We start from the raw sequence: 27,876 nt of genomic DNA, 5'->3' as shown, positions 1-27,876 counted from the left end.
ATTTTTTGTTTTGGTTTTCGAGACAGGGTTTCTCTGTGTAGCCCTGCCTATCATGGACTTGCTTTGTAGACTAGGCTGGCCTTGAACTCACAGTGATCCACCTGCCTCTGCCTTCCGAGTGCTGGAATTAAAGGCATGTGCCACCATGCCCAGCTCCTGATGCCTACTCTTAAATTGCAGACCAACACCAATACTTTTTGAATCCCATTTCCCCACTGAAATCTGAAAACTAATATGGTACATCTCTACCCACTTAATAGCTCAGATCACAGATCACCTCTTATTAGCTGACAAAGGCACTCAGGTAAAAATCTAGGACTTGAGGCTGGAGAGATGTTACTCAGCAGTTAAGAATATCTTTTGTTCTTGCAGATGACCCACATTGGCTTCACAGCAGCTAGGTGGTGTGACTTTAGAGGGATCCAATGCCTCGAGCCTCCTTGAGCACTGCACTTCTATGCACATACCACTACATATATATACTATTACAAACAACAAATCTTTGAAAAAGAATCTGGCACTTTAAACAATGCTAATATTTATCATGTACAACAACCCACACCCAGGGAGGCACTATAATTCTAGACAACTAGTAGCAGCAGCATATTACAGCATAAAGTCAGGCGAGACTTGGGTTCTAGCCCTGGAAAACAAGGGGTGCCTTGAAATAGCCTTCTTTTTCTTCAGGCTTATGAGGGCAAGATGGGAAGGAACTAGGACCATTCACCCTGTGTGAGTATACTGCCACAGTTAAGGTCACAGAGTGACCTTCAGGAAGCTCAGGGGGAAGTCCAGCAATGACTAGGACCTCAGAGTGTTCAAATAGGAAAGCAGCATTACCAAAGTAGAGGCATGGAGCCAGAACCTGTGTAAGGAGTAAAGCATTAAGTAAGCTCATCTGACAAAATTTGGATCTTACTTTGCTCTGTCTACACATTATCCTTGTGGCTTTTTTTTTCCATTATTTTATTTTATTTTTAATTTATTCACATTATATCCGATTGCAGCCCCCTCCCTCCCTTTATCCCCCTCTCCTAGTCCTCCTCCCTTATCATCTGACCCCAACCTATCAAGTACTTTTTTTTTTATTTTTATTTATTTATATGAGTGTTCTGTTTGCATGTATAACAGAAGAAGGCATCAAATCCAGTTACAGATGGTCATGAGCCACCATGTGGTACGCTTAACCGCTGAGCCATCTCTCCGGCCCCAACCTATCAAGTCTTATCTGGTCTCCCTTTATCCTCTTCCTCTGTGGCCTGGCAAGGCTGCGCTGCCTTGGAGAAGTGATCAAGAAGTGGGCACCAGAGTCCATGTCAGAAGTACTCCCTACTCCCCATATTATGGGACCCACAAGGACACTATGCTGCCTATCAACTACATCTGAGCAGAGGGTCTAAGTCCTCACCATGCGTGGCCCTTTAGTTGGTGCATCAGTCTCCACAGCATCCCACCCACCCTCTGCCCCAGATTTGTTGGTGCCATTGGTTTCCTTGTGGAGCTCCTGTACCACCACCACCACCCGCCTCCATGTCCTTCTATCTCCCAACTCAGCCATAAGACTCCCTGCATTCCACCTAGAAGTTTGGCTGTGACGCTAACCCCTACTGGGTGGAGTCTTTCAGAGGACATCTATGGCAGGCTCCCTTCCTGTTCCTTCTCTTCCACCGCTTCCGGTGCTATTCTATTTGCCCTTCTGAATGAGAATTAAGCATCCTCCCTACAGTCCTTGTTATTTAGCTTCTTTAGGTCTGTGTATTATAGTGTGGTTATCCTGTATTATGTGGCTAATCCCTGTGGCTTTAAGAAAATGTATTTATGTTTGTGTGTGTGTGTGTGTGTGTGTGTGTGAGAGAGAGAGAGAGAGAGAGAGAGAGAGAGAGGGAGAGAGAGGGAGGGAGGAGGAGAGAGAGCGCTCAAGAGTGAACGAGAAAGGGGGAGGGGAGAGAGAGCACATGGCCCATGGCATGCATGTGATCAAAGGACAATATAGAGTTAGTTCTTCCTTCCACCTTTACATTGGAATTGGTTCCAGAGATTGAACTCATGTAGTCAGGTGTGTAAAGCCTTTACCCGCTGAGCAATCTTGCTAACCCCTCCCTTCCCTCCCACCTAACACCACCCACCCACTAACCCCCCAGACAGGGTTTCTCTGCGTAGTCCTGCTGTCCTGAAACTCACTCTGTAGAGCAGGCTGGCCTCAAACTTAGAAAACAGCCTGCCTCTGCACCACCACCACCACCACCACCACCACCAGCACCACCAAGCCTGTTTTAATATTTTAAGACTCCCATACTAGCATCCCAGAAACCACTGAACCTCTAGGAACTTAAATTGGTCCATTTTTTTTTTCTAACATTTTACTGCCGTTGGAGAGACCTTGAATCAGGGTATCATTAGATTAATATGAACTTAGTGTAGAGATGTAAAACAGTTTAAAGACAAGAACATCTGGGATGTTTTCATTTCAACCAGGAAGTTTCTCAGAAGTGTAGAAGAGCAGAAATACTTCTACTTGTTATTGGAGAATTGAGGCTTCACTTACCAGGAAACTGGGACAGAGGGGAAGGCATCCTATTGGGACTCTAAATGAGAGACGCATGGGAGAACAGCAAAATAAAAGGATCCAGAGGGTCCTAGAAATCTACAAGTAGAACAATATGATAGGCAGATTTGGGCCCAGGGGTCCCGCTCAAACTAAGGCACCAGCCAAGGACAATACAGGAGGTAAACTTTAAACCCCTTCCCAGATCTAGCCAATGGTCAGAATATTCTCCACAGTTGAGTGGAGAGTGTGATATGACTTTCTCACGTACTCTGGTGCCTCACATTTGACCATGTCCCCTGGAGGGGGAGACCTGGTGGCACTCAGAGGAAGGACAGCAAGTAGCCAAGAAGAGACTTGATACCCTATGAGAATATATAGGGGGAGGTAATCCCCCTCAGGAACAGTCATAGGGGAGGGGAATAATGGGAAAATGGGGGGGGGGAGGAATGGGAGGATACAAGGGATGGGATAAACATTGAGATGTAACAAGAATAAATTAATAAAAAAAAATAAAAATAAAAAATAAAAAATAAAAAATAAAAAAAAAATACTTCTACATGAATGGCCAAATGCACTTTTATCTGTTTCCAAATTCAGTAACGTGCCGAAAGTGGAACTTATTCCAAAGGCTTTGTATTGGTGCACAGCTTACTTTAACCTTAGCTCGATGTGTAATGAAAGTCGGGCACCATGTGGTGACTACCAACAGAGCCCCCCTTTTTGGGAGCAGTGAAGCGTATCACAGTTCCTCCCATCCATCTGCTTTCTCCCCAGCCAGCTGCTTGCCACTACTTCACTGCCACACCACCTGCTTAGTTCCCTATCTCTTGTTCTTCTGTATTGTCCTTCCCACCCCTGGCTTTCCCCAAACAAAAGAAGATCCTATCTGCAGCTACCTTTTGCTTTTCTTTCAATGATACAGTTTAATGGCCAAGGCTATCCCCTCGGGTTTTGTTCCTCCTCTTCCTCACGGTTTATACAGTTGGCAGTGTATGATTGGCTACCCAGTATCCACTGTACTCCTTTAACACATTGTGAGGCTACCCAGTATCCACTGTACTCCTTTAACACATTGTGAAGCTAGGTACTCTTACTTTCTCCAGACCAAAAACTGTTGATCACTTCTTCCTACCCTGCTTTAACTTCTGAAAGCCAACTTTGAAAACCAACTAGTCTGATCCTTCGCTACTAAGCTAAAAGTTACGAAATATTCTTAAAAGTTAAAATGTTAAAGGTGGGTGGGGTTGTGCACACCTGGAATCCCTGCTCCTGGGAGATAGAAGCAGGAAGGTCAGGCGTTTAATGCCAGCTCAGCTCCAAGAAACCATTCTTATTAAACAAACAAGCTAAGAGAAGAGATTCAAGCTACAAAAAGTTCAACATGGTTATGGAGCTGATGTACTCAGCACAAGATTGGATCTGCTGACTTTCCATTCTGGAGGGGCTTATGGGCCCCACCCCTCCTGAGGACTTACCTGGCAATTAAAGGCTGCTTGGAAGGAGGGGCTCATGAAGCCCTACCTCTCCCTGAGGATCTGTAAGCCCTCCTTGGGAGGTTAGGGGGAGGAAGTCATATTCCTCAGTTGTGTAGCCACTGGTAAAGTTGCCTGAGCTCTTGTGAATAGCTATCCTCCAAAAAGTAACATTAGCACACAAAATGTATGAGTGTCTCCCTGTGTGTAGTTAAAGGCCTAAACGTTAAGTATAGGTTGAATCGTCCCCCTAAAATGCATGTTGAAACCTTAACCTCCAAAACCTGTTGCATTACCAACTTGACACAATCTAAAATCACATAGGGAGTCTCAATAGATGATCACCTTGTATTAGCTGAGCTGAGAAGCCCACCCCACCCACACTGCAGGTGGCACCATTCCCTAGGCAAGGGATTCTGTACTGGGTAGAAAAAGCAAGGTGGGCAATAGTCTCAGGTCTCAAAGAAACTCAAGAGCAAAATGGATAACTGGTGCCTATTAGCATATCAAAGCAGGTATTAGCCTCTAGGCTCACTCCTTTGTGCCCAAACCCCTACTCTAAAACCTCTCCAGCCCAGGGAACTCCCTTCCCTTCCCCTAGCATATCTTGCTTTCCTAATAACCCTGCCAGTTTGGCCACATATTCTCTTGGTCCTCCACTGTTGGTTCTCTTTGCTGTCTGGGTTCTCTTCTCTCCCTCTCACCAACCTCCGCCCCCACATGGCCATGTTCAGTCTCTATTCTCTCTCTGCTCTAGAGTCTTGCAGATGCCTCTGGCTGTACTCTCCCTCATGTACAATAAAATTCTTTTCAACCACACCTTGGAGTGGTCATCTGATACCTGAAACCCAGGAAAGGCCATATGTGAGCTCCCTTCCAAGGGACTCGGCCCCTAACAGAACCCAACTGCTGACCAGACTCTCCTAAGGTATGGCCAGATGGATCATTTGTTTCTGCTGGCCTGCCACCCACCATACTTGACTCTACATTCTAGGGTCCACCTCTTCAGCTTCAATAGCATGCATTCATTGCTCTTTTCTGTTCTCTGAAGCTCCTGCCACTGACTTTCCTGCCATGATGGACTAATGCCTGGGACTGTAAGCTAGAATAAGCCTTTTCTCTTTTAAGTTGCTTTTAGAATATTTTATCATAGCAACTGGAAAAAAATGACAATTATTTAGGGCAGGGCCTTTGAAGAACTGATAAAACTGAGGTCATCTGGGTGGGGATACAATCCTGTTAACAGGAGTTCAAGGCCAGCCTGGTGTAAAATGAACTTTGATAAGCCTGTTTCAGTTGTTGTCTTGGAGATTATTGCTTCCATCTGCTAACCTAGTCCTAGAATGTTTTCAGCCTGTGTGACTTACTACTTAATAAACTCACCCTTTCTTGTTCTTAGCTCATAGCTGGCTGTTTCAACTCAGCTATTCTGGCTCAAACTCCTCTCCCAGCTGACTGGCTTCTCTCTTGGCCTCTGAATTGCTCTGCTTGGCCTCAAACTAACTGCAGCAATCTGCTCTAATCTCTCGTTTGGTCTTCACCTGACTCTGTAAAACTGTTCCAGTAAAAATGCCCCCCCCCCAATCATCTCTCTTCTCGCTCTCTATTGCCCCTTGAAGTAGCTTCCCTTTCCCTTCTTCTTGTGAGAGTTGGGCATATCCTATTCTGTCAAATCTTTCTTATTGTCACTTTTTCTGCCATTCAAACATCACTTTCAAATGTGCGTGCTTCCTTTCCTTCTACAAACTAATGTCACTTCATGTATGAATGAAAGCTCACTGTAACATGAGTTTGAATTCCTCACATTTAAAATGTCCCCATAGGACAAAAACTCTCATGTGTTAGGAAATTACTTTCAAAAACTTAATCTTACTACAATGATATTTCTTCCAAGTTTCCAGTGGATCAAGAGAGACACTAATTTTCCACATTCTATCCGCCCCTATTCTAAGCCTAGCAATTCACTCTCCTACTCCAGTATGTCCTTAATAATCAGAGGGAAGGAAAGGTTCCACCCATATTATAACAGCAGTCAGTATAGGCTTTGATTTGCTTCCACAGGACAGGACCTTATCACTGACACCGCAATCAAAATCAACTCATGAAAGAATTTGAAAGGGAGCCTCAATTGAGAAAATGCCTCATTAAGACCAGACCTATAGGGTAAGGGACGGCTCAGCCCACTGTGGGTGAGGTCAGCCCTAGGCTGGTCCAGGTTCAGGTCTAGGTTCTATACCAAAGCAGACTGAGCAAGCCAGTAAGCAGTACTCATCCATGGTCTCTGCTTCAGTTCCTGTGTTAAGATTCCTTCCTTGTTTGAGTTCTTGATGATAAATAGTGACATCAAAGTGTAAACCAAATAAATCCTTTCCTCTCCAAGGTGCTTTTTGGCCGTGGTGTTTCATCATGCCAATAGTAACCCAAAGTAAGACAGAGATCATTGCTGAATGTTGTCCTTTTAGAATAAAAAGTTCTGGGGGGGGGGGGGGGGGGGCTGGAGAGATGGCTCAGAGGTTAACAGGACTGTCTGTTCTTCCAGAGGACCTGAGTTCAATTCCCAGCAACCACATGGTGGCTCACAACCATCTATAATGAGATCTGATGCCCTCTTTTGGCCTGCAGGTGAACATGGAGGCAGAGCACTGTATACATAATAATAAATAAGTCTTAAAAAAAAAGTTTTGAGGGAAAAAAAATCACTGAATAGTGACAGAGAAGATACTTAGGAAATACCTGTGTCAATACCCTCTCAGAAAGTACAATCCTAGGCTGAAGATATAGCTCACCAGGTATTGGACATGGCAGCACAGGCCTGTAATGCCTCACTCAGGAGGTAGAGGCAAGAAGACTTCAAAGTCTGCTTTTAAGACGCAAGCCTCAGTCATTTTTTAAGGAAAGTAAAATACATAAAGTTAGCTCCTTTGTTGGGAAGGGGATATATGTGCCACACAACTGAATAAATAAATGTGAGGTTGATTCTAATATGTAGAATGAATAAGTTAAATCATCTTAAAGAGATGAGATAATCAAATCAAAAAGCATTGCAACATAAAGAAATGCATTAGATTTTAATCTTTAATAGTATTGCTGTAGGAATTTACTTCCCTGGACCAAGAATAGAATACTAATTACATAAAAATATACACATATAAAAGTAATTCTCCATTTTCTTGTAGGGGAAAAACAATCTAAGTGTAACTCTAGAATAGTCAAGATTTTTGTTTGAATTACAATTTAATTCATTCTTGGTCATCTTATTAGCGCTAACATTTTAAATTAAAGAAACATTAGACAACCATTACAATTTATAAATGTAAGGTGCCATTATTGAGTAAATAGATACCTCCAGAGTGAATGTGTCCCTTCTCCCACCAACTAAAGAGACAGCAATATTCATTAGTTGAATTTTATTAGTAGATGAACCCTGCTGTAAATACTAATTTTCTTCACACTCCTTGTTTGTGTGGTGTGCGTGCATGTGTGTGTGTGTGTGTGTGTGTGTGCACGCGCGTGTGTATATGTGTGTGTGAGAGAGAGAGATGTGCGTGCATGTGTGTAAAAATGCACCAACCATCTCTTTAATGCCATCAACAGCAGGATGAGTTTGGCTTGGGCTTTCGGTGAAGATTGACCGTGTCTGTCTGAATCAGATGATCTGACTTATCTTCCGTAGCCATAACTCTTCGAACTGCCTCCTCAAAGGCAGCAGCAACATTGGTGGAATCTTTTGCACTTGTTTCAAAGTAAGGATAGTCGCCGTTGTCCTTGCACCAGGCTTGGGCTTCTTCTGTAGACACCTGCCGTTCGTTTACATCAATCTTGTTGCCCAAAATCACAAAAGGAAAGGTTTCGGGCTCTTTCACATCTGCATAATATATGAATTCCTTCTTCCAGTTGTTCAGATTCTGGAAGCTTTGTGAATCGTCGACACTAAAAGTAAGCAGGCAACAGTCAGAACCTCTGTAAAATGGTGTCCTCAGGCTCCGGAACCGCTCTTGACCAGCTGTGTCCCAAATCTGCATGGTAACAAAATGTCCATCCACCTCCAAATCTTTATTTAAAAATTCCACACCTATTGTGTGGAAGAGCTGGGTATCAAATTTATTGGTGACATATCTGTTCATAAGAGAACTCTTGCCAACTCCACCATCTCCAAGAAGAATTACTTTAAAAAGAGACGATTTTCCTGCCATTGTTAATAGTGGAAGTTTTTGTTTCAGAATCCTGTAAATAAAAATAAGAAGGTACCATTACATGTCTTTATATTGGTGCAATCCACACAATTCTAACAAAATCAGTATTTAAGTAAAATAACACAAACCCTGATTCCTCTTTGCAAAAGGACCTAAATAAGAAGGGCTGTCATTTAAACCTGTACCTACCAACCACCAGCCAACTATCCTCTCCTAGAGATGAGAGGAAAGGTTCCCTCTTGCCCTTCCTCAGATCACAACCCTGTGTGAAGCTGGACTTGCGAGCAACTCTAACCTCAAAACCTTTCTCTAAGTCATCACTGTCGTAAGCTCCTCCCAGCCCCAGTTACCCTAAATAGATAGAGGTGGCAAGGGTCCAAAGTCTGTAGGTTTCTTTAACAACTTCAAACAGCCCCTCAGTCCCCAAGAGATAATCCCTATTGTCCCTCCCCTTCTCACTTCAGATACAGGCACTACTGCGCAAGAATGGAAGAGGTTTCTAGACGATCCCTGATTCGGCTAAGAAATTAAAAAAATAAAATAAAATAAATCAACCAACCAAAGAGTTTACTGTCTTCACTAGGAATACTATTTTAAGTGGCTCAGATCAGTGTCAGGAGCAGTAGACTTTTTCATATAAAAGAGCATATTCTACTCAGACTAATTTGGGCAGCTCCAACTTTACAAAGTATGTGCCCATGTGTGCGCTCTCTCTCTCTCTCTCTCTCTCTCTCTCTCTCTCTCTCTCTCTCTCTCTCTCTCTCTCTCTCTCTCTGTGTGTGTGTGTGTGTGTGTGTGTGTGTGTGTGAGAGAGAGACAGAGAGAGAGAGATTTTTACTGTTGGGCAGGGAGGTGGGAGTTTGAGACAAGGTCTCACCTAAAGCTCCACTGACTTTGCTAGGCCACGTAGCCAGCAAACCAAACATCCTCCTCACCAGTGTCTCTGCCTCACTGGTGCTGGGATTATGGGTACATTTTCATACCCAGCTTTTTACACAGGTACTGGGAATCCCAACTCCGGTCCTCATGTAAGCACTTTAGCTAGTGAGCCATCTCCCTAGCCCCCGCATGTATGTTTGAAGTAGAATAAAAGTGGGGCAGGATTTTAAAACTTTTCTACATTGCAGGAGGCAGTGTGTAGGATGATATGTCTAATGCCTATGACTGATGGCTACTTCTGAGTGCTGATGGGAGGGATCACTGTACTTACTTAATGCTTTAATTTTTCATTATTAAAAAAATCTCAAACATGCACAAAACTTCTAGGTGGAAAACCTAACCCATCTTTTACTAACTATCAAAGGCAAGTGCTGTTTGCTCTATAACTCCCATCCGCCTTTCTGTCTACTTAAGTTGAATCAAGCTAAATCATCTGATATACAAATACTTAACTGTCTATTTTACGTATATTAAAATGCATGAAGGACATATCAATGGTTTTTCTTTTTATATCAGCATTATCCAAAAGACTGTACGTAATGATGGAAATGTCCAACATGATATTCACTAGCTGTATGTGGCTATTGAGAACTTGATTCCTTACATAATTAATTAATTAGGTGCTGGAGACTGGGCCTTGTGCATGCTAAGCATTAAGACATCCAGCACTGAACTACACTTTTGACCCCATTTACTTAATTTCAGCTAATTTAAATAGCCACATTTAAAAAGCCTTTAGCAGCCAGGCAGTGGTGGCGCATGCGTTTAATCTCAGCACTCGGGAGGCAGAGGCAGGCGGATTGTTGTGAGTTTGAGGCCAGCCTGATCTACAAAGTGAGTCCAGGACAGTCAAGGGTACATAGAGAGACCCTGCCTCAATAAATAAATAAATAAATAAATAAATAAATAAAATAAAAAGCCTTTAGCTATACTGGACAACAGAGTTCTACAATTAAAATATTCATTAGTTTTATCATGAAAGTGGATACTGTTGACTCCCACAGTGGGGAAAATACTGAAGAAATGGCGAATAATTGCTTTATCGCCTAGGATGAATTTCTACAGCCAGTGCAGTTGATACTATGTCCATAATCTATAAGAATTCTGTATTTCTATCTATACATTCTACTATTCTGGTAAAAGCAACAGCAGCTTAGGTAATGAGGGAAATTAAGTTAGTTGGAAATAAAAAAAAAGATCAAAAAGCTGGGTGTAGGTGGTACATGCCTGAAGTCCCAGCACTCAGGAAACAATGGCAAGAAAAGCTCAAGGTTGAAATCAATAAGCAAGCCTCACTTATCTTCTGCTTACCCAGTTTCACAATTATATCAAGAGGTCCTGGCAAGTGACTGACCAACTCCACCTAGGTTTATGTAAGCACCCTTGAGGGTGTTCACACTACACTGAAATCATGTAATGATGTATTTCTCAGAATATGTCCCCATTGTGCTGTATTTCAACATAGGAAAAGCATCTGAAACTCACCCAAAATTATTAAAATCCTTCACTGGTTTATTCTCCAGGCTTGAAGAACTAAACTCAACTTTGACTTTGCCATCCCAGATTAAAACCTACCAATTTGGAGACTATCTTAAGAATGCTTACAGGGAGGTAAAGTATCCCAGGGAAATTCATTAAGACAAGAAGAAAACCACTCAAAATTGCTTAGGAAATCCCTGAAACTCCAGCTGCCTGGAAGAAGAGACCATGGGAAGTGCTTATTTGAGGGTCATGATCCCTTTGGGGGTGGAACTACCCTTTCACAGGGGTTACCTACAACCATCTGCATATCAGATATTTACATTACAAATCATGACAGTAACAAAATTACAGTTATGAGGTAGGAATGAAAATAATTTTATGGTTGGGGGTCACTAGAACATGAGGAACTGTAATAAGAGGTCACAGCATTAGGGGGGTTGAGAACCATTGGCTTAGAAGAAACAAAGAGCAGCTGAGCTGCTTAGAAAAGGCTTAGACAATTTGAGCCACCAGGAAGAGACACTCTAACCTGCAGAGCTACTTGTAGGCTATGCAGTGAACCCTAGGTTTTCCAGCTTTCATAAGCTGACACCCATGCCGGGGCGTGCTTTGTAGATGCAGCTCTCTTTGGGTCATTTCTGCACCTATAGGTAATCCCTCACCCATATTCCTTTAAGTAACTCCAGTAAAACATACTGACTCACCAAGCTAAGTTCTGTTGTCAGTTCCCTACCTGGGTCAGTGGATGTTTACTCACAGGAATGTCATTCAACAAGTCACTGTCCATGCCTTTGACTAAGTAAGCACATGCTGGTCCCTCAGCTGGTATAGCTTCTGCTCCTAACCCAAACTCACTGCTGTGCCCTCAAGACCTCCTCACCTTGCTCATTGCCTCTACTGGGAACTCCTTCCTATTGACCCTCACCACCTCCCATCAATGTCGTTCTTGTCACAGTTCTTTTATTAATTTATTCATATTACATCTCAGTTGTTATCCCATCCCTTGTATCCTCCCATTCCTCCCTCCCTCGCTTTCCCCCTACTCCCCTCCCCTATGACTGTGACTGAGGGGGACCTCCTCCCCCTGTATATGCTCATAGGGTATCAAGTCTCTTCTTGGTACCCAGCTATCCTTCCTCTGAGTGCCACCAGGTCTCCCCATCCAGGGCACGTGGTCAAATTTCACACGAACTCTTGTCACAGTTTTTAACTGACAGAAACACTAAAGTTTCATGATCTATTGTGAGAAGACAACAGACTTACATAATTGTAGCCCATCAAATTTATCTTAGCATCTTAAGTCAATTAATCTAACTAACTCAAAAGACATAAAGCTTCATTTTACAAGTACAGAATATTAAAGACTTTAAGTCAGCTTATAAGGCAGATCATGCAATTAGGCCCCACATACCATTAGACATTATCTACCAAATTGTTTTAGGAATTCTGAGATATATAATTTTAATCTTTTTTTGTCCTAATTATGTGGGATTTTCTACTTCATGACATTTTAAAAGAAATTTGACACTTGTGAATTCCACATACCATGTAATGTTTTTGCCATGCACATTTACTGTTTAGGGCCCCCCAGATTCCAACTTGGAAACATACAAGCTTTTGCTAGTGTTATTACAATACACAACCACCTCTGATTCTAACCTTAAGTTGTACACAAATACATTGTTATTAATGAGAATATAAACCATCTTATTCCCAAGGACATTTAAGAGAAGCCAGCTTCACTCAATCCACTCATTAACATAATCACAGCAAGCTAATGAACATAAAAATGTTTCCTGTTCCATGTTACTTTTAAAATTCAGCTAAAAATAAAAATATGAACTCTGGACATTTCAGAGTTGGACAAGTTGTCTAAAAGCAATAATCTTCATCAAGTTTAACATTACTTAATACAGCTAAATTCTATATATAAAGACATCTGAATTACTTTTGTTTTGAGACAGGGTCTCTCTCTGTGTAGCCCTGCCTGTCCTGGACTCCCTTTGTAGACCAGGCTGGCCTGAAACTCAGTGATCCACCAGCCTCTGCCTCCCAAATGCTGGGATTAAAGGTGTGCGCCACCACACCGGGCTAAGATATCTGAATTAAAATAAGCATAATACACAGGTCATAAACCTTACCTTAGAAGTTCAGTTCATCATTATCTGCAAACAAAATTTTAAAAAAACTCACATTAGTGATGTATATTTGTTTTAATGATTTTTTTTTCTTCTAAGGTATTACAGTTGGGCCTAAGGCCTTATGTATGCTAGGCAAGCTCAACCAGTGAATTACACAATGCCAGCCCTTTTATTACTTTTTCTTTTGAGTTGCCAAGGCTGGCCTTGAACCAGCTCTGTAGTCTAGGCCAGCCCATGCATTTTTTTGTTTGTCTGGTCTTTTTTGTTTTTTCGAGACAGGGTTTCTCTGTGTTGCCTTGGCTGTCCTGGAACTCTCTTTGCAGACCACGCTAGCCTCCAACTCACAGAGATCTACCTGTCTCTGCCTCCCTAGTGCTGGGATTAAAGGTGTGGGCCACCACTGCCTAGCAAAATTTTGTTTTGTTTTGTTTAAAAGAAATTTTTTTGCTGAGCAAATGGAAATTTTCCTTAACCAGGAGGGTTGGAGAGATAGCTCAGCAGTTAAGGCACATTGTTATCCAACCTCCCAAATCTGTCCCAATATCTGCCCAGCTCAGCACTCCCACCCTAAGCCATCTCTGCTTTCAGTGACTCACCACCTTTGCCTGGGCTGTGACCTTGGTCCCGGAAGCACCTTCTTAGCACAATGGCTGCAAAAGTCAGCCATCAGAGGCCTAGGTCAGATCATCTTATACAAGAGGCCCATGGCACCTTTTCTCTTTTCTTTGTACTGTCATCCTCACCTTCTCTCTGATTTCTCATTTGTTTACATGCTCCAAGCTGGGTACGCCTGTTTCCCGGTTCCAATGTCAACTCCCAGGAATGTACACAACACCTATGCCATCCACTCATGTGGTGGCTAGTTTCATGTCAACTTGACATAGGCTAGACTCATTTTTGAAGAGGGGAACCTCAACTGAGAAAAACGCTCCCTCTAGACTGGCTTTGTGGGCAAGCCTGTGGTGCACTGTCCTGGTTGATGATTAATGTGGGAAAGCACAGCTCACTGTTGGCACTGCCACCCTTGGGCTGGTGGCCCTGGGTGCTATAAGAAAGTAGGTTAAGCAAGCCAGTAAACAGTGTTCCTCCATCTATGGCTTTTGCATCAGTTCCTGCCTCTGGGTTCCTGCCCTGACTTCCCACAGCAATGGAGTGTGACCTGAGAATTATAAATTAAAATAACTCAGGGGAGAGCTAATCTGGTATGGAGGCAGGTAGGGAAATGGGCAGTGATGGGTAGAGTCAGTTTTCTCCCCAGGTTATTTATGGTCAGGGTATTTTATCATAGCAATAGAAATCAAATGAAGACAATTCATTTGTCCTATTTTTGTCTGCCACACTAAGTAAATGCAAATAATGCTAAAATAAATCATTTCCTCTGTTATTTTTGTTATTGTATCATCCTATTTCTATCTATACTTATATGTAAATTCTTCCCTTTTCCGGGCCTAGAGAGATGGCTCAGCGGTTAAGAGCACTCAGTTAACATAATCACAGCAACCACATGGTGGCTCATGACCGTCTATTATGGGATCTGATGCCCTCTTCTGTCATACATGCAAATAGAGCACGCATATAAATAAAATTGATATCCATAAAATATGTGGGAAAAATGGATTCTTGCAATTCTAATGAGAAAACCACTTAAAGTACTACTGACTGACATCAACAAGGAGTGGGCATGTACATGCTTAAAAACCAGTGCACTCCTCTCCAGGTACTAAAGGGAGAACAGCTCCTCTCAGTAAACCACCTCCTCAAAACTTCAGAAACACACCTGAGATTGTCCCTTTGCAACTTCTCACTCCCAAGAATTCTAATAGAATTTTATCACTCCTGATTTAAATTTAGGAAGGTTCTTTCCTCTCTCCAAATTCACAAGTTCCTTTTGCATTCATTCACCCTGAATGTGCTAATTAGAGGCACAGCGCCCATTTCACTTAATTCCAGAGCTTATGAAGCTGAGCTTCAGACAGGGCAGGGTGCTACATGCCTGCAAATCTCCATACTCAGGAATTGAAGACAGGTAGATCACCCGTTCAGCGTCAGCCTGGGCTACATAGTAAGTTCTAAGGGGAAAAGGGGGGGGGAGGGGAGAAGAAAGAGAAAGAAACCTATGGAAAGGGAGAAAGGGGAGGGGTGATTAAACAAGATGCTAGCCAAGGAAGCTAGGAAGTCTAATGGGTACTAGCTCCATAGCAAAAAGGTAACAAAACAAGCAAAAACAAAGAAACCAGAACTAAGGAAAATATCACAAGAACAGGCCAATTTGAAGGCTCAAGATTTGGCCAGGCAAAATAGATGATTTAGCACTAAATACTGCCTGACAGATAGGAAAGGCAAAATAAAACAAAAAACTATGAAAACCAAACTATAAATAAGCCAAACCAAACCAAACCACCACTGTCAAAGCTCATCCTCTATTTAAAGTAACTCTTTCTGAAAAAGGAAGCAAAGGAAACATCGAATTTAATAAACACACACACACACATGCACACACTTTAGTTTTTCATGAAAAAGAGCATCTCATAGTTAGGAATGATAGGAGGACAAAAGATTCAATTAAGCAACTAAATGGCAGATAGTTCAGAGCTTCTTGTATTGCTGGAGATGTCCAGTGACCCACATGTGGCCAATGAACATATGAAATGCGCTTGGTCTGCTTAATTACCGGGGTTCCTAACTTTTTTGTAATCAAGGCATTTCACAACACTGATAGCTACTGTATTAGACCATGCAGGTCTATAGCATGGTGAATGAATATTACACGCAAGGCCCTGGATTCCCATGAGGGCTCAGGATGCGTATAACAGTGTATCTGTTAACAGGAACCTATATGCCTGAGCTTTATACTGGAAAGATTAGAAGCGCTTCACCAGATTTGTGGTGTGGTGTCGGTGTGTGGTGTGTATGTAGTGTGTATGTGGTGTGGTGTGTGCATGTATGTTGTGTACATGTGGTGTTGTGAGGCTGTGTGTGCGTGCGTGGTGTGGGCAGTATGTGTGTGTGTTTGTGTCTGGTGTGTGTGGTATGGTGTAGTGTGTGTGCTGTTTGTGCCTGTGTGTGTGTGTGTGTGTGTGTGTGTGTGATGTGGGTGTGGCATGTATGTGGTTTGGTATGTGTGTGGGTTGTGTATGTGGTATATGTGGGGTGTGATGTCTGTAATGTGGTGTGGTGTGTGTGCGGTGTGGTATGTGTGGTGTGGTATAGGTTGTGTGTGGTGTGGTGTGGTGTGTGTGTACTGTGGTGTGTATGGGGTGTGATGTCTGTCTGTAATGTGGTGTGGTGTGTGTGCTGTGATATTATGTGTGGTGTGGTGTGTGTCCACTGTGGTGTAGTGCGTGGGTGTGGTACATGTGTTACGGTGTGTGTGTGCTGTGTGGGTATGGTGTGTGTAGTGCGTGTGCTTTGGTGTGTATGCTGTGTCTGGCGTGCATGCTGTGGTGTATGTGGTGTGTGCGCTGTGTGGGTGTGGTAGTATGTAGTGTGGTATGGTGTGGTGTGTGTGTGGTGTGGTGTGTGTGTATGTGCTCATGGGCAGGCACACAAGCATGCAGGTGCCACCACTGCTTGTGGAAGGCACAGCACAACACCCACTTCATTGAGACAGTCTTCTCATTGGCCTAAAGCCCACCAATGAGGTTAGACTGGCCAGAGAGCCCCAGGGATCATCCTCTCTCTACCTCCCTAGTGCTGGGATTACAGACACCTGGCTTTTTGTTTTGTTTTTCAAGACAGGGTTTCTCTGTGTAGCCTTGGCTATCCTGGACTTGTTTTGTAGATCAGGCTAGCCAGGAACTCAGAGATCTGCCTGCTCTGCCTCCCTAGTGCTGGGATTAAAGGCGTGCACCACCACACTGAGCTGTGCCTGGCATTTTTGACTGCTTACATTTGAGAATCAAACTCAAGTCCTCGTGCTTGTAAGGCAAGCAAGCACTTTACCAACTGAGCCACCGCCCCAGCCTGGGTTCCAATAGGTTCCTTTTGTTATTTCACAATTTCATACATGTAAACATGCACATACTCAATGCGTATCACTTTGGTCATCCTCCCTGGGCCTCGTGCCCTCCTTGGCCCCCTCCTCTCTCTTTCTTTCCTTTCTGTCTGTCTTTCTTTCTTTCTCTTTCTTCCTTCCTTTCCTCGTTTCTTTCTTTCAGAGGCCCACTTCATTTAACTAATGTTGCCCACATGAGCAAAATAAAGAGTAGGAATAGTTTAAGTGTTTTTTTTTCCCTCAGACAGGGTCTCTTTATGTAGCCCTGGCTATCCTGGACTTTACTATGGAAATACCCAAGACAGAACAGATTGCCCTGCCCTTACATCCCTGAAAGCCAAGATTAAAAGTGTGTGCCAGTATACCCAGTTAAAGTTGAAGTTTAAACAGTAAAATAAAAACAGAAAAGTCACAGGACTGACGGGAAGCTGGTGTGGTACCCCGTACCTGTAGTTCTAATAGTTTGGAGGCTGAGGCAAAAGGACTGCAATTTTGAGGCTAGCCTGAGCTACAAAGCAAAATCTTATGTAAGGAAAAAAAATACTGGAAATTATAACTAAGTATTTAAAGAAAAAAAATAAAGTATAAAGGAATGGATTTAAACCTATATATTAGAAAAATAAGCAGCTAGTTGCTGTGGTGCACACCTATAACTCCAGCATTCAGGGAGGCAGAGGCAGGCGATCTCTCTGAGTTCAAGGCCAGCCTGGTGTACAAAGTGAGTCCAGGACAGCCAGGGCTACACAAAGAAACCTGCTCTTGGTCACTAATGATATATAGAGAAAGAGCAGCAGTTTTAAGACTCAACTAGGTTAGAGACTTGGAAATCCCATCCTACATAAAGAAGTTGTCACCAGTCCAATGTCCAAGACTTCAAGTAACTCTTCATAAAGTTCTGTTTACTGGAGGTAACTGCCACCTCTCCATAAGTGACACCCCAGTTTAGCCGTCCTGGGATGCTAGATTGGATTCTTCTCAGAAGAAAGCTTTCCAAGCCTAGCCTTAACCACTCATTTCCCCATGTGCATCCACACCACACTAACTCTATAGAGCTACACACCTCCATTCCCTGGACCCTCAGCAAGTCATGACCACTAGCCAATCCAATGCCTTGATCACCTCTCCCATGAGAGCCTTCAGGCACAGGGGGCCCTAAAGTGAATAGAAAGAAGAGTGAAGGGTTTTTTGTATTTTGAGTTTTTCACCTGACCAGTCCCTCCACCAGTGGCTGTGATGAGACAGTGAATTCCTTGAAGAGTCACATGCCACAGACTCAGAGGACAATCACGTGCTTTCTAAAGTAACTAAGGAACTAGAGACCCACCCACCAAAGTATCTTGTTAGTAGCACACATCTGCCCAGAGGCAAGGTGGGAGCCTTCGAGTCTTAGTCAGGCCTGGCCACTAGCCTCAGGAAGCCTACATTACATGACAATAAGGCCCCTCCCTCTGGAAAATATCCCCTAAAATAGTCCACAGATGCCTTTGCTCTCACACTTCCAGTTTTCTTTAGCCAGGCAGCTCCCTTTCATAACACTCTCCTGAGGTTGACATCCCTACCTCTTCCCACTGGCTAGAAATACCAGTGGTTCCTTAAAATCCACCTTCACCCTCTCCACCAAAGGGCCTCACAAGAATTTCCAACCCCTTTATAAAGACAGCATTCAAATTCAGGATGGCAAACTTCTGGTATTTACCCTTTCATTGCCTCTCTCTCCTGTCTAACCCGCCTGATTCAACCCTATAAGGAAAGGTGCCTACCTCCTTCCCAGCCCATCGCCACTGTCATATTGCCAGTACTACAGCTATTATCTTCCCAGCCGCTCCTTACTCTAGGACCTAAGTCCTGTCTTAGTTTCTTTTCCTGTTCCTGTGGCAAAATACTCTGACCAAAGAACATGAGGAAGGTTTTAGTCTTACTGTTGAGGGAGAGGGAGGATGGACAGTCCACTGCAGTGGCAGGTCAAGGCAACAAGGACCTCAAGTGGCTAGTCATATCGCATCACAATCAGGAGCAGAGAGAAAATGTATGCGTTTACACAGGTCAGGATCCCAACCAGAAAAATGAGTGATGCTACCCAGTGGGGGTAGTTCCTCCCACCTCAGTTACACAGGAATGTCCATGGTCCATTTTTTAAGTGAGTCTACATTGTGTCAGGTTGACAACAGTAACCACCACAGTATCTAAGACACAGCTCCTTAAAACCACCCACAGATCAGACATTATCCTCCATGCTTCACAGATAGACAGATGAAAGGTACAAAGATGAAATAACGTATACACTCAGGCCTAACTAAACACAGTAGGTCAAAAAGTGGTATCCTCACTCCCAAATGACAGGAAAACAATAACAACAACAACTACAGCTGGGCAGTGGTAGCATATACCTTTAATCCCAGCACTCAGGAGGCCAGCCTGGTCTACAGTGTGGGTTCCAGGACAGCCAGGGCTAAACAGAGAAATCCTGTCTCAAAAAAAAAAGTACAGAGACAGAAAAGACACCAAGAAAAAACTATTTCAGATGCAAATCAGCAACAAAATTTAGTAAACGGAGGCTCAGCATGGTGGCCTTTGATCCCATCGCTCAGGAGACAGAGGCAGGCAGATCTCTCTGATCTGAGTTCAAGGCCAGCCTTGTCTACAAAGCGAGTCCAGTACAGCTAGGACTCTGTTACACAGAGAAACTATGTTTTGAAAAAAATCCAAAATAAATCAATTAATTAATACAGTTGTGGCAGTGTGAAACTCACAAAATGACTAACAAAACTCAGCCATTTGACGCCAGGCATGATGGCGCACGCCTCTAATCCCAGCATTTGAGAGGCAGAGGCAGGTGGATCTGAGTTTGAGGCCAGCCTGGTTTACAAAGAGTCCAGGACAGCCAGGACTCTGTGTAACAGACAAACTCTGGGGGTTCGGGGGAGAAGGACTCTGCCATTGGACTGAAAAAGCACTGCCTAGCTCTCTAGCACTTTTCCAAGCACCAAAAACAGGAAAAGGCTGGAGCATTCTGGGAAACAACAGCCACTCTCCTACAACCACAGCACACTTACTTCCTGAACAAGTGCACACACTAGAAGAGGAGGAATAGCTGGGCGTGGTGGTGACACATGTCTTTAATCTCAGCACTTGGGAGACAGAAGCAGGTGGATCGCCGTGAGTTCGAGGCCAGCCTGGTCTACAAAGCGAGTCCAGGATAGCTAGGGCTACAGAGAGAAACCCTGTCTCAAAACAACAAAAAAACAAAAAAACAAAAAAAAAAGGAGGAATACAGAAGTAAGGATGGTGGAGCAGACTGAATAGAAAACCTGGCCTGTGCTTTCATTCTGCAGGCCCTGCTCCCCAGCTCAGCAACCAAAATAGCCGCATTCCCAAAGTGCACACCCAGGGGGAAAGCTTACAGACTTACTGAAAGGGGTGTGGTAGGGAACTAAAAAGCAACTTTAACGCCTTCCTTGCTTACCACTAACCCCTTTACATTTATAAACTCGAATGGAAAACACAAACTTCCAAGCCTATGGTTCCTAAACTATGTAGCTTCACAGGAGTAGGGCAGGCTACATGAAATGTTTAAAGGAAACAGAGATTCTGGCATCCGTATGGCACCATGCTCAAGAGAGTTCACATTGCACACATTCCTTCTGGTGACTTAACTTTGTAAAGTTGATTTTGCCCAGAATCACAGAGGAAAAATTAAGAGCTGATTATAAGGATGGCAGTTGTCTACTTTTCCAAAACAACTATTTTTTTTTTCAAATTGTATTTAGGAATATTACAGTTCATCCCAGACTAACCTGCTTCCACCCACGTGTAGCCTAGTAGTTTCCTTGTTTTGACTTCCTGCTACACTGTGTATGTATTCCAGGGTTGTTTACCAGATCAAACATACAAGCTTGAAACCACAAAGACTCCAACAACCCCGTATGCTGAAGAGATTTCTATTTGTTCTTATTTTGTTTTGGAGAGAGTCTCCTATTGCCTGGTCTGACCTGGAACTTCCTATACTACCAAGGATGGCCTTCAAGTCCTGCCGCCCTGTCTCTGCCTCCCAAGTGCTGGGGTTACAGGCAGGCACTACCATGCCTAGTCTTTTTGGAATCATTCACCACATTCAGCACTCCTACCTTTTAGAGTTCTCCTGAGCAAAATGTTGAAAGAAGTGTGAGGCCTTTTCACGTTTCCCTAACCCTGCTAACACAGCTGCTTCTGAGAGGCAACCTCCTGGAAGCTATCTTAACTTCTATACCTGGAGCACTTAATCCAAATCACAAAAACCTGGGATTAAAACAGTTCAGCCCTGGCTGGGTGTGCTGGTGCCTATCTTTAATCCCAGCATTCAGGGAGGCAGAGGCAGGTGGATCTCTGTGAGTTTGAGGCCAGCCTGGTCTACCAAGTGAGTCCAGGACAGCCAAGGCTACACAGAGAAACCCTGTTTGGGGGAGGGACAGTTCAACCTTATATACTGTTTTGCTACCTTTCACTCTTAAGATTAAAAAAAAAAAATGTGGCCACGGAACAAATGCAGAGTCCTTCCATACTGTTTCCCTGGCCTCTGTCAACACAATGGCAAACATAATGCTTTCAGCCTCAGACTAAAATGGAGTCTGTGTCCAAAGAGCATGAAGCCAGGCCTGCCTGCCTCACTCTTCCATATTTTGTCTGCAACACACTCCCTCTAACTCATATAGAGCTATCACCTTACTTAACACCCACTGAATGCATCGCCATGACCTGTCTGTGTTCCCAATGCAAGGGCATTCTACATCTTGAAATCATCAGGGTCAAAAATTAACAAAATGTAATGGAAAAATCCAGAATGTGGAAATACTCAGAGCAAATCACAGTATGTACAGTATCAAGAGTCACATTGGGAAACAGAGATTTCTCCTCCAAATTATCTAACCAGCCCAGGCACCCTGAGGCAAAGCAGGCTTGGGACTACAACAAAGCCTTGCCTGACACCCCCTACACACACACACACACAGACACACACACACACACACACACACACCTACATACCTAGGTGGCTCTACAACAAAGGCTTGCCTGACACCCCCTACACACATACACACACACACACACACACACACACACCCCTAAGTACCTAGGTGGCTATACAACAAAGGCTTGCCTGACACCCCCTACACACACACACACAACTACGTACCCAGGCAGCTCTACAACAAAGGCTTGCCTGACACCCCCTACACACACACACACAACTACGTACCCAGGCAGCTCTACAACAAAGGCTTGCCTGACACCCCCTACACACACACACACACCTACATACCTAGGCAGCTCTACAACAAAGGCTTGCCTGACACCCCCTACACACATACATATACACACACACCCCTACATACCTAGGTGGTTCCACAACAAAACCTTGCCTGATACCCCCTACACACACACACACACACACACACACACACACACCTCTACATACCTTGGTGGCTCCAGGTGTCCTGTCTCAGTACCCTGACCTTTCATTTGCTTCCAGATTTCCTAGCAAACTCCCTGAGGCATTTTCTGAATTTAGTTCCTCCCCTCCCCAACAACCCCTTAATAAAAGGCCTCTGTGGATGACCTAGTAGTCAAAACCTATTTTATTATCTACATAGCTTTCAATTTAGCCTCACTGAGAACCACTTCTAATTGGCTTATTTCCTCCTGCTGCTTAACCAACAAACTGCCCAGAGCAGAATTACTTGGCAGTTAACAATTTGCTATTTCTACCTGATACCTACACTCCTGCAGCCATTAGCAAGTAATGTATCTTTTTACAAAGAAAGAAATGTGGTGACCTAACTATGCTAGAGCAGCAAGACAAGTAATGCCTGAGCAAGACTCCCTGGCACCAAGTTCTCTTGACCTTTCCCAGAAACAAACAAACAAACAAACAAACACCCCACACATCTTTGTTAGCCCTGCATGTCGGCAATTGATTTCAGGTATGATAGGAAATCCAGCATTCCTGTACCCTCACCCTACACACACACACCCATAGTAGAGAGCACTCGGTAAGAGGTAGAAAAAAAATCTATATTTATTAGCGAAGAGAAAAATACTGTGCAGTGGCAGAATCAAAATCCAAAGTTCCATGGGTAAGAACGCTTGCTATGCAGGCAAGAGGCCCTGAACTCCAATCCCTAGAACTCACAGAAAGGGGTGGACGTGGGACCCATGAACACCAGTCACTCCAGCAATGTAGGAGGATTCTTGAAGCTTATGGACCACCAGCCTAGCTCCAGGTTCAGGGAGAAACTGTCTCAAGGGAATATAAGTGGGATATGGAACTGGCCACTCCACATCCTTCTCCTCTGGCCTCCACATACACAGGTGCATATATACTGTACACACATACTCTCACACCCACCAACCAACCTACTATGTGAATGTTTTCCAAGGAAATCCTAAAGAGACTCAACCTTCTTTGACTGACACACACACACACACCTCTATCACCCATGCAAAAGGCTGACCTAACAGTAATAACTGACACTAGGATGGAGCAGCATGTCTTTTGAAAGTCCTGGTCATAGACAAGCAGGGAAAAAAAACAGGCTGAAACACACCAAAAAGAAAAGTATGCAGGCTGAAGAAATGGCTAAGCATTGGCTGCTCTTTCATAAGACCTAGGTTCGATTCTAGCAACCACATGGTTCCAGGGGGATCCGTTACCCTCTGGCTTCTATGGGCATTACGCATTAAAGTGGTACACAGACCCACAGGTAGGCAAAATGCCTATGCATATAAACACAAAATAAATAAGCTTTTAAAAAAGAAAATTATGCAAATGCTATTTAAAAATTTTCATCATTTTATTTCTTGATTTGAACAATTAAACAACTGCCTAACTATTGTCTACTGGGGCTAAACTTAAGAAAGACTCTTATGTTCATTAATAGTTTCTCCAGGCAAGAGGACTGAGCTGGATTATAAGTTGCAGGCCAGCGTATCCCGGTCTTCAAACTGATTCTGCAGCCACCTGAAACCACAGTGAGACCCTATTTAAAGAAAAAAAAAAGCCAGGCAGAAGTGGTGGTGGCTGGCAGCCCATGTCTTTAATCCCAGCACTTAGGGAGACAGAGGCAGACAGATCTGTGTGACTTTGATGTCAGCCTGGTCTACAGAGTGAGTTCAGGACAGCCAAGGCCAACAGAAACCCTGCCTCAAAAACCAAAGTAAACAGATAGATGAATAAATAAAAAGATACATGTGCTTAATTCAATTGGACTACAAACGCTCTAAAGAACCCAGAAGCTGTTCCCCACTTCATCTAAGTGTGTACAGAAAAAAAATGCCATGACACAGGTACTTCTGTGTGCTGGGTGTTGGCTGTGTTGTTTCCTTAATGGACACCTGACCTCTGTCCCTGAGTAGTCCAAACAATAAATTCTGTTCTAAGACCATGTGAGAACCTGGTCTTATGATTTCAACTGGATTGCAAGCTTCAGGAAGGTGGAAGTTCTGCCACCACTCTTCCTTCTGGCCAGTACCTTTGTACCAGTGCCCGACAGGGTGCTCAGAAAATATCTGTGGATGAATGGAATCACGAAAAAAACCAAAGTCAACTACAATGATTCCTAGTAGCTCATAAGTTTTTGTCACTTTTGTCTTAAAAAAGAAAAAAAAAAAAAAAGAAACTATGTGTGGTAGTGCATCACTGTAATCCCAGCATTTAGAAGGCTGAGGCAGTAGGATCAGGAGTTCAAAGCCAGCCTCTGCTAAAATAGCAAGATTGAGGTAGGAAAAAACAATTTAGCTGAGAGGTGGTGGTGCACACCTTTAAATCCACCATTCGGGAGGCAGGGGCAGTCAGACCTCCGAGTTCTAGGCCAGCATGGTCTACAGAGTGAGCTCCAGGACAACCACGCTGAACAAAGAAACCTTGTCTTCTTCTTCTTCTTTTTTTCCCCCAAGACAGGGTTTCTCTGTGTAGCCTTGGCTGTCCTGGACTCTTTGTAGACCAGGCTGGCCTCAAACTCACAGCGATCCACCTGCCTCTGCCTCGTGAGTTGGGATTACGGGCATGCACCACCAAGCCCCACCAATAGAAACCCTGTCCTGAAAATACAAAATAAACAAAAAATGGATTTTGTTACCAGGTATTCATATCTCTTAATAAAGAGAAATTTCCCCCAGCAAGCTTTAAAAATAATAAAAATGCTATCCTAAATTGTAAATCGGCATTGTGCTTAAAGAACTATGGAAGCCCGGTGTGACCTGGAGTATGAACCAAAAATGCTTAAACATTTTCTTTCAAATATCCCCTGAGAGGATAAAATTGCCTTTCAGTGCAAAACTACTACTCTAAAAGGCCCATAAATCCGCTTTGAAAATCAGCACTGCTCCCTCACTCCCCAGGTGACCTTGGAAAAGAGATCTAACCCTCCAGGGTCCTGGCAAATTCCTCCATCTGTAAAATAGAGCCATTGCTTTGGAACTACCAGGAAAATGAAAGGATGCACATAGAGTTCTGACGGGAACAGTACCACTTCAAGTTATGACGGAGGACTGCCCAATAAATGGTAAAAAAAAAAAAAAAAAAAAAAAAAAAAAAAAAAAAAAAAAACCAACTGAGGGAGGGTTAAAAACAAAGAAATTGCTAGAACTAAGAGAGAACTTCAGGTTTCCAGAGTACTATAGTATAAAATGGAAGTAGTGGGCTAGGGAAAATGTAAAAGGATCAGGCCGGAAAAGAGAGAATACCACCAATGTATTTACTCTCCAACAATGGATGTTCTACTCTAAACTTCCAGAAAATAAAACAAACATATCCTTAGATCCCCAGATGTTCTAAATAAATAAGCCTCCAGACCATAAACGTCTCAGTACAGCAAGAGAGCCTGCAACATACATGAAAAACCCAAAAGCAAAACACTGCCACGCCGCTGTTAGATATGGCACTCTTACGTAAGTTGCTTGGAGTTCTACACAAATAGTGCTACCTTCGACCTAAGCTTATAAAAGACAAAGTAAAAGCAGGGTACTCAAGCCCCTAGCTAAGGGAGGAGCTGGGAATTTCCCAACAGAGGTAGAGCTCTTGCTTAGCAAGCACAAGGCCCTGGGTTTGGTCTCTAGCAATGGAAGAAGGAAAGAAAAAAAAAGAAAAGAAAAAGAGAAACAGTCCTTAGTTGAAAGCCCTGGGTTTCCTCCATTCTAGTTGAGATTTTAGGCAGTGTAGGGATTTTCCATTGCGGTGGAACTAGCGACGAAAGACAAAACTTATACAAACAAAACAAAGCAAACAACCAAATTTAGTCTGTTGATTTTATGAGGACGCTGTGAAAAAGACTTGTCACGTGCCCATTTGGAAACTTGCACAAAAGTTATTCCTGAAAAGAAGTATGATCACGGGATGTGTCATCACTTTAAAAACAAAACAAAAACACACTCACCAACCAACTGGTGAGTACTTAAGAGTCTCATCTGGTCTTTTCACTTACTAAGATGGAAGAAAAGAACGAACGCGATTCTGAAACTTCAGCCAAGGTCTGAATCCGACAAAGTTCCCAACCGCCTACATGGTCTTTGCCCTGGCTTTACCTCCCAAGCTCCCTCACCTGCATGGGCCAGACATTAAGTAAATGCTCAAGTGGGTAGGGTGTCAGAGGTCGCCAAACGCAAACAACAGGAGCGCCCCTGCTATCTCCAGTCAGTCACTCTGGTGCAAGGTTTGGTCTCGGGTGCGTGGGTGTCCCTGTTTCGTTAGGGGAAAGACTGGTGTATACGTGTGTACCCAGGTGTTTGCATATTTGTCCGTGTGCGCATCTCTCCACCATCCTATTCCCAAGTGTTTAGGGCGTTGGGTATACCTCCTTCCCGGGGTTTTTAAAGGATTTCTCTTCCTCTCTGGTGTGTGCGTATTCGCTGAGCGCGCGTATATGTCCCGAGTGGTTGGGTGTGTGCCCTCTTCCCGTGTGTTTGATTGTGCAAACCCGTCTTTCTTCCTACGTCATTCATCAGGAGATTGGGGGACAAGCCACCCCTGTTGCCCAGTAGCCTATAGACCCCTGGCAATTTGGCGAGCCCCTTGCCCCAGCGGCCCTCAGCTCCTGCCGCGCGCGCGCATACCCTTATCCAGCTCCCGCCCGGCCTCAAAGAGAATACTGACCCCCACTCACCTTGAAGCCACACACAGGATGTCCCGGGAGCTGTTTGCCAGCCCGCCTGGGCAGAAAGAGGGCCAGAGACTCGGCAGCGTCTAGAGCGATAACCAGCTCAAGCTCAAACAGCTAGAGACTTGGGCCAAAGGACCAATATGGCTGCCGGCCGGGGCGGGGCCGAGGCGGAGGGGCGGGGCCTGGGCAGTGGGGCGAGGGGGCGGGGCCTGAGTCGGTGGGGCAGGTCCTTGAGTGATAAAGCAGTGCCTGAGTGGGGGCGCGGCCTGAGTCTATGGGGCGGGACCAGGAGCTGCGGACCGGGACCTAGAGTTAGACCCCCAGCCTGGAGTGGTGGGGCGGGGTCTGAGCTGAAAGCAAGGAGCCTGGACCCTGAGGCAAAGACTATCTAGTTTGGGTCCCAGGAATGCAGACACAAAGAATATGAATCCAGGAAGTCTAGTGTCTGCTCTCCCACAGACTGCTCTGCAAAGTCGATGTTTTCCTTTGTGCCAGTTGCTGTTCTGGTCTTCCCGCCTGCATTCGGTTCTTCTACCATGCTCAGGAAATAATAGTTATTCTTAAAGTTTAAAGTAGAAAGAGATCATTTAAGTACAATGATATAACAGTATTGCGCCATTAAAAAAAACAAATGTGCAAACGAGCAAAAGAACAGGTAAATGAAAAAGGAATATGTTTGTGAGACTGTAGAATAATAAAAGTTTTTTAAATTAAGTTTTTTAGGTTTTTCCTTGTTAAAGTACTGCCTCCTCAGTTCTAAATGTAAACAATAAAGGCAAAACATAGTATCAGAGACGTTTGTATTACTTTGCTTTATAAGGGAAATTGGGTGCATAGATGGTAAAAATACAAGTCCCTGGAGGAAGGAGTCTTAGTTCTCCATATACTTTGTCAAGTAGACTATGTTTATTTATTTTCTAAGAGAAGAAATCTATTTTTATGATTTGAGGGCCCACAATAATTTACACAATGTCTGCCTT

General features: G+C 43.8%; 1 protein-coding gene across 2 annotated transcripts; it reads right to left on the bottom strand.

The window, feature by feature from the left end:
- Positions 1–7,056: 7,056 nt before the first annotated feature.
- On the bottom strand, positions 7,057–27,055 carry Rab9a (RAB9A, member RAS oncogene family). 2 transcript variants are annotated; one of them, XM_051141145.1, is made up of 3 exons: positions 26,900–27,055; positions 12,776–12,799; positions 7,057–8,244 (listed from the first exon to the last, which is right to left on the bottom strand). In XM_051141145.1, exon 3 carries the CDS (start codon positions 8,211–8,213, stop codon positions 7,608–7,610), a length of 606 nt encoding a protein of 201 aa, XP_050997102.1. In that variant the 5' UTR covers positions 8,214–8,244; positions 12,776–12,799; positions 26,900–27,055; the 3' UTR covers positions 7,057–7,607. The 2 variants fall into 2 exon arrangements, with proteins under 2 accessions (XP_050997102.1, XP_050997103.1); XM_051141146.1 differs by lacking the exon at positions 12,776–12,799.
- Between the last annotated feature and the right edge of the window lie 821 nt (positions 27,056–27,876).

The sequence above is a fragment of the Acomys russatus genome, chromosome X (assembly GCF_903995435.1).
Source record: "Acomys russatus chromosome X, mAcoRus1.1, whole genome shotgun sequence".
Lineage (NCBI taxonomy): Eukaryota > Metazoa > Chordata > Mammalia > Rodentia > Muridae > Acomys > Acomys russatus.
The sequence above is the reverse complement of the archived record's forward strand: the minus strand, read 5'-3'. Positions and strand labels throughout refer to the sequence as shown.